We start from the raw sequence: 13,885 nt of genomic DNA on the forward strand, positions 1-13,885 counted from the left end.
GTCTGGGGGCTCAACTTTCAGATTTTCAGCCACCTAGACACTGATACCAGTTACAGCACAACAGCAGAGTATAAATGCCTGTAGCTGGCATTAGAAGTAAGAAACCCAATATGGCAATTTGCCCTCTCAATATACAGATCATGCCTTTAAACAGTCAGCCAGAACTACTGTAGAAAATCACAGCCTATGCATGATGAATACCTGCCCAAATCTTGTCGCCAACAGCTCCCAATGTGCAGCCTGAAATGTCTAGGAAAGATGTTGATATTTGCAAACCTGGGCCTGTTAATATTTAACCCAATAACAGCACCATTAATAGGGGATTTTAGGTGCTTAGCAACTGATGAAAATTCTACCAACAAAGTCGCCTGTAATAGGTACTCTGCCCCACACAAAATCAAGGAAGATGGATGCTGAACCTCAGTGATGAGAAACCTAAAATTATATTTGCAGATTACCATCAATTTTCTCAACACGACAGTATCTCTGAACGACAGAAATTGCAGCTGTTGGAAGATAACAATGATTCCCCGCAATGCAATTTAAAAATATGTTTATCAGTAGCAACAATATATCCCAGCTACGGTCATTCACAGTAAAGGAGATTCAACAAATATTGAGAATATAATGAAATCACTATAACTCAGCAGTGATTCAAATACACTTCTCGGCTTCAAACCCTTATACCTCAGCAAGGGACTTGAAAACTCAGGAAACTCAGAAGCCCTTTACAAGACAATAAAAGAAAATAAACAACTGGATCCTTCATTTGCTTCAGGAAGCCACCTTTTATAATCCGCTTGGCTTCACCAACACGCCATTAATTAGAAGCTTCCATTAGATTCTTTTAAAAAATTACTTTTCTAGCACGACTTCAAGAAGACACTTTTCACTTAAGTGGCTTCAACTTTTACATATAACAACTCCTTGCCCTTTTATATATAAAACTTGACTTAGGCTTATAACTAATTAAATAAATGGCCCCTTCCAATGAGGATCCAACCCTCAACTTAAGTGAAAGTATAACTTTATATTGAGCCATTTAATGATTCAATAATAATTTGGCCACTAAAATAATAATAACTTTCAAAAGACCTTATCCTTTAAGTACGCCGTTTAAAATAGGAGTCACACCTATTATTTCCCCATGTGATCAAATGCACTTAACTAAAATAGAAAGGGTCCCTCTCAATCATCACCCCACTTGCCATAAATAGCAGGTGTATGAAACTAAGCCCAAACGAAGTCCAATTTGAGTCAAGCGAAGACCAAATTGGAACATATTGAATTGTGAAGAAGACAAGACCTTCCCATAGCCAAGCCTCTGCTTCAGAAGACTATCCATCCACAATAATTAGCCTTCGAGGATCACAATAATAGGCTAATTTCTCAAACTCTGATGGTGGCAAAAATGGGGACATTACACCTGGGTTCATTTTTAATTGGGACCAATTCAAATTTGATAGCAAAAAATCAAACCTTGGTCGAATTTCTGCCCAACTGTACCTGGACCAGCTAGTAGTTGGAACCCTGGCCTGCTCCAGAGGGCATACCAGTGAATCAGGGTAACTAAAATTATTTATATATTTTAAAAATTCAAATAGGTATATGACGAATTTAATGTCGATTTTCTTCTGAATTTTTTACCTTTGTCAAATTTCATCCTAATTTCATTGTCGCCGAACTTGAACTCGAATTTGAACGTTGTGACATTTCCAAGTGATGTTTGAAGATGGGCAGGGAGTAAATTTGTGTTAGGATTTGAGCCCCATGTTTCACTTGAAAATTACAACAAAATGATATCATTATTAGGCTATGGGCATTCATATTTTAACTTTTTTGACCCCTGATTTACTTCTCTTGTCTGATATTTGTGAAAGATGATTCGTTTTTTCTGTACTTTGTCCAGAGGGATCCTCTTCATGACTGTAGGGATGGTATCCCCAAATTTGAATAATCTTGCTTGAAATTCAGTAACATGCCTAATGAATAAGATCTGCTGATAGCCTTTTCCTTATACTTGGACGCATAACAGATCATCCAAACTCTAGTTGAAACAGTGATTTAGTTGTGCAATGATATTTTTGAAAGATGGTTCTTCCTTTCTCTATTTGGTCTAGACGGATCCTCTTCATAGCAGTGTGAATGATATCCCAAAATTTGAATTATTCTCAGTGAAAATCTGTAACATGCATCATAATGTTAGGATTCAGCTATATTCTCTGAAATCTTCTACTTCATAATTTAAGCCAAACGGGTTATCCAAACACTGTGTTAAATGTCACTTTTGGTTGTGCAATATTTGCATTCATGATCCTCTATTTTAGCACCTGTCTTTAAATTGAGTGAAGTTTCATTTGTAAATATATGAATTTTAATTCCCCTACTTCCTGCTCTCAACACATACACATACATTGTATGATCTTGCATCTTTATAATGCTAGCAGAGGAAAACTAGTGAATGAGAGCATGTACTGACATTTCTTGATAGCATATGAGACATTGGGAAGTGTACTCTAGACACCATAATGCTGTAGGTATTTCTGTTAATCAACTTTTCACTTGTATATTTTCAGGAAGGGGATCCTCGACTTTCATGCTTTGGCCTTATGAAAAATAGCAGAGATGGAAAGAGTTACAGCACAAATCTTGCATACACACCTCCAGAATATTTGAGAACTGGTAACCTTTAATTTACGAGACATTTTCTTTAATTCACTGTATAAATAATTTAGGAAATTTCTTGCTCAGCAGCATTTCATTTCTCTATTATTCTTGTAGTGTCTATTGATGATAAACAGTTATAATGAACTTAAGAAGAATCTTGAATTAATTTTTTTGGTTCTGCTTATAGTTTTTCTTGAAGACATAGGAGTAGTCAATTTGTTTGAGGCATTGCATAATTTCACATATCCACCAAAGGGAGTGATGGAGGAAAGAAGGGGTGGAGTTGTGTTTGAAATTTGCATAAGATTGTATTTTTTCTTTGAAAGCATGGCTCTTTTAGATTCAGCTCCTAACTATTGATTCATGTTGAACTTTTCTGGAAGAAATTGTTACATCATTTATGTACTTACAAACAAGAAAAAAGCTTGTCTGGTTCTCTAGACCAATGAATCAGTAGATTGCAATTGTAAATGCTCTGATAAAATAATTCTACCAATGAATGCTAGCATTTATTAACATAAAGTAACAAGAAAAGTTAATTTGATCTTTAAAATGGTCATTATAGTTTATTTAGATCCTGTGTACATGTACAGTTACTTATTTAGGGGTTTCAGTGTAGGATGTCTAGCACTTGACAATAAATTAATTATGTTCCCGGTGTTGGCATGGATAGATATTTGCAGACTAAAAAGAGAATTAAGTTTAGAATACCACATAGCATAATATATTCAACAAGATCTCTGTATGCTCTACAGTCGTTTAAAACGCAAATGATAAATATAATAAAATATTCATCGTTCAAACTTCAAACGTCAAGTTCAATATTAAAATAATAATATCAAGCTCAACAATCAATTTTCAGTGTCATTTTCTAATTCATCAACACTAGCATCATCATTGACAATAAATGATGTAGGAACATTTACAGAACCGCAAGTAGTGCCTTAGGTATGCACACTAAAATTGTGCTCGCTTTTCGAACTTAGGTGTATTAGATTGGAAAATGAAAACATCCAAAAGATAATTATGTTCCCGGTGTTGGCATGGATGGATATTTGCAGACTAAAAATAGAATTAAGTTTAGAATACCACATAGCATAATATATTCAACAAGATCTCTGTATGCTCTACAGTCGTTTAAAACGCAAATGATAAATAAAATAAAATATTCATTGTTCAAACTTCAAACGTCAAGTTCAATATTAAAATAATAATATCAAGCTCAACAATCAATTTTCAGTGTCATTTTCTAATTCATCAACACTAGCATCATCATTGACAATAAATGATGTAGGAACATTTGCAGAACCGCAAGTAGTGCCTTAGGTACGCACACTAAAATTGTGCTCACTTTTCAAACTTAGGTGTATTAGATTGGAAAGTGAAAACATCCAAAAGTCAGTTATATGTGGCTCCATATCACATAGCTTCATGGGGGTTCAAAGGAAGTGCTACAAGTTCCTAGTTTGATTTGAATAGAATACACCTTTCCAACACATAGGTAAAGAAGTGGTCTTCAGGACCTTGGTGCAGTTCATCAAGAAGTAGCCCAAGACATGGGATGAATAACCTCCATACATTCAATACTTGCACAATAGAGTGTTGGATTGTTCTACTAATATGTCACTGTTTGAAGCATGTTCAGGATACTTGCCTTCTAGGCCAAGCTTTTGGGAAATTTCAATCTTGAAACAATTGTTTGACATTCAAGAATAGTATCGATTTGGTGAGATTCAGGGCTTTGACTACTAAAATATAGAAGCTAAAATTTGTATGCAAAATAAAAAATAAGTGTTCATAATCTTGGACTAACACGAACCATTATAATTGGATTTAAATTAGCAAATAATAAAGTCAGAAAAGACCATTATTCCAACACATAACGTAGAATTTACATGTAGAAATCTGAAATCCTTGTGGGAATTCTTTTTTACCAAGAAGAGAGGCCAATCATATATTAACTTTGAAAGAAAGATTACAGTACAATCATGCTTCCATTCTCCTCATTGCCTGCAATTCGGTAGCAGTTATGCACTTGTGAACAATGTTGACACACACAACTCTCTATCCTATCCTTGCAAATATTCCTCAATGTTCCAACTACTCTGAGATTTTCCACTATGTTGGGTATATAAACTTTAATGAAAGAGGAATTCATTGGTAGCTTATAAAACAAGACAAAGCTCAGTAGGTTCCAACAAGGCATCTAAAAATAACTTTCATGAATTCACACGAATTGTCCACGAATCATAATTGGAAAAAGAAAATCCCGAATCCACGGATCTGATTCACGTGTCCAAATTGGATTTGTTTCACGAATCGGCAACTAAGGTTTAATTGAGTACACAAATTAATATCCAATAACAGCTCAAGTGTGCCTAGTGACACTTCTGAAGGATGTTGCAAACACGTAAAATGACATAGGATTTATGAGGCCGATGGAAACTAAAGCCTAGCTCAACCAAGATGAATAAGCAGGGCAACATGATGAGGTGACTTAAGCATCTGAATTTGTTAAAAAATTAGGGGAACTCAAAATTGAGCTCAAACTCAAAGAACAATTGGCAAGAACCCAACAGTTGTGTGAAGAAAGACATGATTAATGTAGAAGGTAGCCAAAACTTGAGGTGGGAGACAGTTTTGACTTTCAATGGGCAACGGAAGACCTAAGTTAAAACAAAGAACATTAAGCCATTAAGGTATTGACATTGCACAAATTTGGAGGCCACAGGTTAAAATGCTTCCAAGCTTACCCTTTTACCTTTCATGAAAATATGTTCATCTATAAATTATGAGTATTTATAGCTTTATGAGTCCCGACTCCGCTAGGCTGGATAAAGAAGGACAAGTGTTACCATCTGTAGAGGACTTGGGTGTGGAAGGAATACCTACGCTTCATGAGGATGTGGTACTCTGTAATAACCACCCTAGATTTGTTTAAAAGAAATTCAAAACACTTATGTGTGGAAGGAAGAAATATGCTTCATGAGGATGTGGTACTCTGTAATAATCACTCTAGGTTTATGTTTATATTCTAAAAAAGTTAAAAAACAGCACGTAAGCTCAACACAACACATCAGCACTGATATCTCTGCTATCATTTTATTTTCTTGGTTTTGTTAGTATTGTTTTATAGTTTTTATTTTTGGGTTAATTTTTATCATTTTTTGCAAATTGTGCTTTGTTAAGTTTTATATCTTTTATTTCTCCAGTAGTTGCAGTTCAAAGCAGACACAAAGATCATCAAGAAACCAATAATCAACAACCCAACAATTGAAACTATAATATGATACCTTGTATGGATGGTATTGAACACGGTGGAACAGGTCTGAAAATGGTTGGTGTCATGCTGCTATAGGGCTTAACACCAAGAAACCACACTAGAAAACTCATCAACTCTTATCCAACACACCCTACATAAGCATTGGCTTGAATATCGTCTCAAACTTCACCACACGCACTCCAAAATCATTGTAAATGAGGTCATATCAAACTGTACGCACATAGAGAGCACACTAAAAACTACCATTGACTGAAATTTGACTAAGTGTGAAAACTTTTAAAGATATGAAACCCATCTCAAACATCATGTAATGCATGAAATGTAACTTTTTAAGAAAGGAAATAACCAAGTATAAATGCCACTTACACTTAAATGTTTATGTCTATATACCAAACCTCATGGAAAATCTTTAGCAAGCTTTTGCGGCTTAAACCATCAAGAATTACAGCCTAAAACATAGGTGCTTTGACTCAGCAAGCTCACACCTTGTTTAAGGAAGAGGTACAGTTGTACCTGGCCACACAAATAAGCAAACACACCTGCATAATCACTTCGAACCAGTTTGAAATCAGTCCTAAATGTGGCAGACAGACATGCAGATCACCACTAAATTGTTTGGAGCCTTATAAAATTATGATCAATCTCTTCCTCAGTTGGAAATATCCGCTCTTTAATCCTGCAAGATAAGAACTTGTCAAATCATTTTCAAGATTTAGCAACGACTTTGTTAAATGTTAGATAAACATTTCAAAAAATACGTGCTATCAGAAGACATTAAATGTTTCCATCAAGAAATACAAAACTGAAAACTTTTCTTAAAGCTCAATGGTGCTTCATGAGTGAAATCATGCCCAATCTAGCTAGGGATTATCTTTCAAATCTGAATCTAGGAACCAAATGAATTAATCATCTTTAATCAGTTTGGGAAGACTACACAGGGTCAATCCAACAGCATAACAGCATAACAGCATAACAAATCTTCAACACATCCACAAATGAGTCCCAAGACCTCCTTTTATAGACTTTTGATTGTCATTGCAATTTAAAAATTATAATGACTATTTTTTTGTCAAAAAATCACGTTTTTAAAATAATAACATTTCAAGTGCAAGGGTCCCCTTGTCTAGGCATCCATCACTTATTTAATTACCTTTCCAATGAGCTATTACGCTAATTTGTCCATTTAATAATTCTCAGTATTAGACAACTTAAGTGAATTAATAAAAAATGTCGGGATAACTCGTCCAAGTTGTAAAAAGCACTGAAATGACATCAAATCCAAATTTGATCATTCCACGATGAAATTGAAGCGACTAGATGATTGCTGCAATTTTGATGACTTGGTAAAACTAGACAGGCTCTCCGAGAATTGGAAAACACCCCAGGAGTTTGAAAACGCTTTCAAAATGGGTCAGGATGGTCCATAACACCAACTAAGCTCAAGGCCATAAATTGATGCCAATAAAAACTGAACTGCATACTCCAAGAAGTTTGGAGTTCTCTATTAAGGAGCAATTTAAATGAATAGATGTTTGACAGTGCTGTTAAACTGTATTGGACATAGACTGTAACGGGAATGTGCTAGCATTTGGAATTTACTTTGGATGTGAAGGCATCCAATACTGAACAATGTGTGTAATATAATCCTTGACTAATACAATATGCTATAATTAATTGGTGTCTTGGTGTCTTTGACTGCGTTTACACCTTTTCTGGATTTATATTTATTTTTACTCTCTATCAATACATTTGAAATAACCACACTTCCAATCTCAATGGTTACATTGTATATACCTTTTAATAAAATCTATTCATTTTTTATGGTTGCCACTTCTTGGGCTAACATTTGCCCTTGGGTTAATCCTAACATACAGTCCTTGCACAGGTTGCCAACTTTGCTGGCATTGTTTTCATTGCTAAATTGTTTGGGGATACCTACTTCTGTATTGTGTTCGACTCATTATTTTCAGTTATTTTCTCGTTCTTTGTTTGGTCTGCCCTTTCTTACTGAATGCACTGGTCCTATTGCTTTTGGCCAATTGTTAATGGTCTTCTCAGCCTGAATTACATCTTGCATCCATCACTATTCAAACAGCATATATAATTATTTTTGCTAAATTTACAAATAAAAGGAGCTGATTAAAAAGTCTAACAAAGACTCACCACAGCTGCAAAGAGATCCAATAGGAAATCCATAATAATAATCCCATCAGTCTCTCCCAACCAAACTGTCAAGATATTACATCGTATAACTAGTTATACAAAATATTTAAAAGGGGAATATTCAGAAGGAATTGGATAGTTTTTAGACAGTATTGTTTACCATAAGTGACAATATTAGTCAAGTATCACTGCACTATTAATCAAACTTTTTAATGAAATACTTAATGCACTTTCCCAGTGTCTTGACTCTAAGATCAACACATTACTGAAGACAGGACTGGATATGAGTTTATAACTCAATAGGAAAACTCAATAAACGGGAAACAGCCATGTCCAAATAATTGGGTCAAGAAGACCCAATAATATTTTGCAAACCAAACTGCCCAGAGGTGACTGCAACAACTTCTATCTACACCATGGAAATTCAAATCAGGAGTACTAGCAACACGCAACTTAGAAGGAGGACCACAGCCACCTGGATTAGCAACAATGGTAGGAGAGATATCTTAAACAAATTTCAACATCATAAGCAAGGGTAGAACAGCTAGCATTATCATCCCATATGAGAAAAAAAGGAATCCACCTGAAGGGCATGAAAGCCACTATTGAAATAATGTAATATTTCTGTAGTGGTCATCCTAGCTACATTAGTTGCTTTAGGAGGTTTTCTTTTCTGTCTTCAGTTCATGATTGTTCAATTTAGAAACATAGTCTCTGCAAATCTAGTTAAGGATGCTTCGTTTCCTTTTGTCTGATATATCGATTTACTATAACATGGTATTAGAGTGGGTCGATGGGGTTTTGTAGAATTTGGCAAATTTTTAATAAAAAAATCGTAGCCTCTTTTATCTGGAACCTTTTTCCAAAACATTGCTTTTTTTTGATCTTATATGTAAAAAAGCTGCTGGAGGTTTCTTTGAGATTGCTGGAACTTTCTTCTGATTTTTGTGGGTTCTTGTCTTCTGCAAAATCTCATTTCTGCATGTGTGAGGGTTTGTGTAAAAATCTGGGGTTCGCTTTTCATCTTCTAGAGTATTTTTCTGGCCCGAGCGACCTTTTCTGTTGAGATTTCCTCGTATTCAGTAGAATGCTGTGTGCTTTTCGGCCCTCATGAGGCCTGGGCATCTCTGTGTGTGCGATTTATCCTGTTCTTGCAGCACCATTTTTGCATTTGTTTGCTACAAGTTTACACTTTGTTTGCCAGAGTAGGGTTTTCTGTGACGGTATTTTCTCTGCCTGATGGCTCATTTTTTTCCTCTTGCCATCTCTGAGTTTTGTAACTATTTTTTTTGCGGATGAAGCCCGTGTTTCCAACCCCTATCCAAAAGCCATTTAGGATAATCAAAATTCCACTTTAAAATGCTAGATTGTAAACATAAATCTTAGAGCTCGAAGTAATATAATACAATTCCAACTAGTCTTGAACAATCTAAAAATATCCTCATCCATTTCAACAGAAGTCATAGTATCATCTGCAACTTAGAGCTCTGCGGCATAGGCATTGAAAGGCAATTATTGACCTTTTATACGAAGAGCTTAATTTCAAATCCTCAAGCAAATAGTGCATAGTGCTAGGAGCAACAATAAATAAATAAGTAGTAATGGGGAATTCCCTGATCAACCTATGAAGAGGAAAGAATCAGATGAATTAACGCTTTTATAAGTCTGTCTAGAGGCATCTCTAAACAAAACATTGACCATTCCACAATAGAAATTTCCAAACCCTATAACCTTAAATGTAAGTAGATTAAAAGGCCATTCAATTTTATCACATGCTTTCTTAAAAAGAGCTATACCAATTGTAGACACCCAAAATACATTCTTGCATTTTCACGAACATCACACCAAAACTATCCCATAGATCCTATTTCATTGTTGATCAAATAAATACTAATTTAATTTAGCTATTCAATTGTTCTACTAGAATTAATTCAGCCACTCCAGACTATTTAGTCAACACAACCTTTCTTTTAAAATTATTGAATAAATTACCTCTAGTTATTTAATCAATTTAAACAATTTAGCCCTTTTTCTGAATTCCAACCTTAATTGAATAAGTCACATTTACTTAATTAGATCATTCATTTCCACAAGATTCTCTCATAAATTGAATGAATGTACAATATTTCTTTCATTCCTATAAAATCACCTTCATCATTAGTTGAATAAATGAATTCAATCTTACACATGGCTCCAAGTGTGCAAGGCTTCAAAAAGCTTTTCAATCTCGATCTTCTATCATATAATATATTTAATCAAAGCTCCACCATTCATCTCTTCTCAATCCTTGCCTTGACCATGTGCACTAATTGTAGGATGCTACTTGTCGTCCTCTCATTCTCCTCTAAATCAGCCTCAACTCTTCAGTAAACAAGATCTAATCTCATTCATCGTTCCTATCAAAAAACTATGAATTGACCAATACATAATCAGTGTCAAGAAGAGTAATAGCAGTCAAACAAGGTTATACTATAGAAGCAAGTAACTTAATTTGATTTCAACAATCAACCAATCATTTTGAGCATACCATTTAGGCAAACAAAAGTTTGTGAGGTAAAACGTTTATTGCTTTGTAAGTAGTTTACTTGCCTTTTGCTCTTTTGGTAGCTTGGTTAGGTATACTAGGATTCTTGCTTTATGCTAGCTATGTTTCCTATTGTTTTCCTCTATATTTTAGTGTTTGTATGAACATTTGCTTAGAAATTTAGCTCAATGCATCCCTTTACCCAATGAAATAAGGTAGTGGCCACAAAATTGCTTACATGCAAGAAGGGGACATTACAAAATGAGAAACGACAATATTTTGATGTGAAACATGGCCCAATATAAATTTTTTGTGTGGTTTTGTTGGGTGAATATTTTTACAATTGACAGTTTTGTTAAAATCTAGTCGCAAAATAGGATGATCAATCACAACGTATGAGATAAAGTCTCTCCTACCTTAAAGGGTAGGCTCCCCCTTCTCACCAGTCCTTGGATCAACTCAAGCTAAGCAAGAAGTTGAGAGATTTGTAATGGGTGTTACCAATATTCTTTACTCTTAGCTTTTAGGAAAGATTCTACTTACCCGTGGAGTGAGTAATGGGCAAGATGAAATCTCTAACTACAGTTCTATCTAATAGCTGGAAACAGTGATACTGATAAACCAACACCAACTCAAAGGCTAATTCAAAGCGTACTGGTTTAACTCTTGGTCCTATTTTAATCTAGTTTATAAGAATAACCTCTACTATTGGGGCACAAAGACTTTCAGAAGTAGGGAATTTTAACTATTTCAAAAATTATGGCAATTCAAGCTACAACCAAAGCTTTTAGTCTATGTATTACTGCAACCACTCCCTGTCAAAGCTTTGGCTCCGGTTGCTTCTTAACTCAATATGATCTATCTTTAAAATACACAATAATAACACGAATCAAATACAATAGGCACAAATTATAGTCAAAGCTTCTAATTTGTACTATCACAATTGCTTCCAGTCAAAACTTCGAATCCAATTGCTTCCTTTATTCACCTTTCTCCCAAATTGGTACTACACAATCAAAGTTATGCTTGCACAAGTTTGACAGAGCTTTCTTGCATATAACAAAAGATGATTTTTACAATGAGGGGAGCACTTTTGATGTAGGAAAAGAAGTGAGAAAAAAAAGGAAAAAGTGGGAGCAACTCAACCACTTTGACCCGGTAAAACTAGTTGAGAAGAATTATTGGATTACATGTTTGAAGGACATGTAAATGAAATGACATGTAATTGTATCGCATGCAATTCATCCTTATTAGCTACAAGCATAAAAACACTTGAAGAAAATGTTGAGGCTGTTGATTCTGAATGAATCAATCCTGTAGACTATCTGCATCGCTGCATTCTCTTTGATGATTTTCTAGTTGTCATTAATTCTCCTTTGTAGATTGGCACATTCTGGAGTCACTAACACTTTGAAAATCTTCTTGATGGTGTCCAAATGTAAACTTGGAACAACTTTCCATTAACACCATTAGCAGCTTTAAGTCTTCTTTTTTCTTTTTTGCTTTTTGAAGCAAAGTGCTTGGTGCATTCCTACACGAACTCAGGTTTTCAAACAACCTTTGGGAAAATGGAGACCAAATGAATTACTGCTTCTTTTGATTTGAAGCATGTCTTCTCAACAAGATGCCTCTGTTCTTTGAAGAAGTTCTGGCATATCTTGAAGAGTGTGCCGCAACATGAAGATGAAAACATCTTCCATTGAGATTGGATTCATGTTTGGGATTTGAGTTATAATTGTTAGTGACGATAGGCAATAAACCGATTGCTATCGAACATCCATAATGGGCTCTAACTCATTCACACCGATTGTATTATCGGGTGACATCCCGTGTTAAGTATTACAATTGTTATTGGGTCTAACTAATACCCGTGGCTTATATTGAAATTGTTATCGGTTTAACTAAATCATTATGAATCCGTGCTAGTGTATGTGCATATTGAGGCATGATCACGTAGGGTCACGCCCCTACTTGGTTGTGCTCCAATATGTATATATATTAGTTCCAATTTTATATCTGCAGATCATATCAATAAAAGTGGCATACAGATCTCAGAACATAGAGAATATTACTGCAATAAAACATATAATATTAAGGAGTCAAGTTTATATAAGGAATACAAAAGTCTTTTGAATCAAGTAAATCGGACTGAATCTAATTGATAAAGTCTCCACCAACTAAGATTTATTAAACTTTACAAACTCAAACCTCCAATGCTTTCTAATTCTGGCATGGATCAGATTATTAACAAATATGATTATCGCTAATAGATATGAATCAAATTTTCATCATTTTTCTAAACCAATTCTGTATAGAAGTGTATCGCTTAAAATGATAGGTCAGACTTGAAAATATTCAAACACTGTTATGTTTAATATTCTATGCTTTTGATGCCATACAGTGTGACTCATGATCACTACCCAGTATTGTCTTCTTATTACAGTCTTTACCTCTGCATGGTCATCATCTCTTGCATGACTCCAAACCTCTGACTAGAATATTTTCTTTACTTTCAAAGAAACTCGTATCTCCATCATATCTGTTCTGCCCAGGTGGATACGATGAAACTTTGTATTCATAATTGTTTCAACATCAATCTTAAATACTGTCAATTATTTTGCCACCATATATAAATCTCATTGTTTATATGAGTGTGTCACTGCATATCATGATGCAATTTCCTGTGTCTTTAGTACTGTTCGTTGCTTAGTGTAGATTTCCACATGTTTATGTAGTTTTGCCAACATATGCAATTAATTTGGTGTCTCTAAATATTACTTCCTTAGGAAATATATAGGTCTATTTGTAATGAATTAAAATATTATATCAATAATATGTATCTTCAAATTTATATGCAACTCTGATCATGCCTTTGACTTTGATATCAATGACAATATTCCATCACAAACAAGGAAAACTTTGCACAAAACAAAAAACATACCTTTGGCTATTGACATGGACATGACAAGTAACAAGACAACTCTCTTACATGTAATTTCGTTTTTGGAGTTTGGGGAAGTTTCAAGCACTTGAATAGATAAGATTTCATCTTATTTAAAGAAAATTTGCAAAATATATGGCATGACTTTGAACAAATGGACAAAGGTAAGCCAAAATATGCAACAAAATAGCGAAGTAAGAAAAGACAAGCAAAGTTGAAATCTTCTTACTTGGAGCTCAAAGAGCCCAATGTGAAAGATTAAGAAGTTGGAATGAATGACTTTCCTCCAAATTCGAATTTCCCAAAC

At 34.6% G+C, this 13,885-nt stretch overlaps 1 protein-coding gene across 2 annotated transcripts in view; it reads left to right on the forward strand.

Moving 5' to 3' along the window:
- Positions 1 to 13,885, forward strand: part of LOC149561928 (serine/threonine-protein kinase BSK1-like) — a 107,081-nt gene that overhangs the window by 49,958 nt on the left and 43,238 nt on the right. For both annotated transcript variants that reach the window (XM_089825444.1, XM_089825443.1), the window contains exon 6: positions 2,577 to 2,682. In XM_089825444.1, coding sequence (XP_089681570.1) covers positions 2,577 to 2,682 — 106 coding nt within the window. The remainder of the gene's footprint in view (positions 1 to 2,576; positions 2,683 to 13,885) is intronic.

This window comes from Cupressus sempervirens, chromosome 4 (assembly GCF_028749045.1).
Source record: "Cupressus sempervirens isolate cs-2001-9-10 chromosome 4, ASM2874904v1, whole genome shotgun sequence".
Lineage (NCBI taxonomy): Eukaryota > Viridiplantae > Streptophyta > Pinopsida > Cupressales > Cupressaceae > Cupressus > Cupressus sempervirens.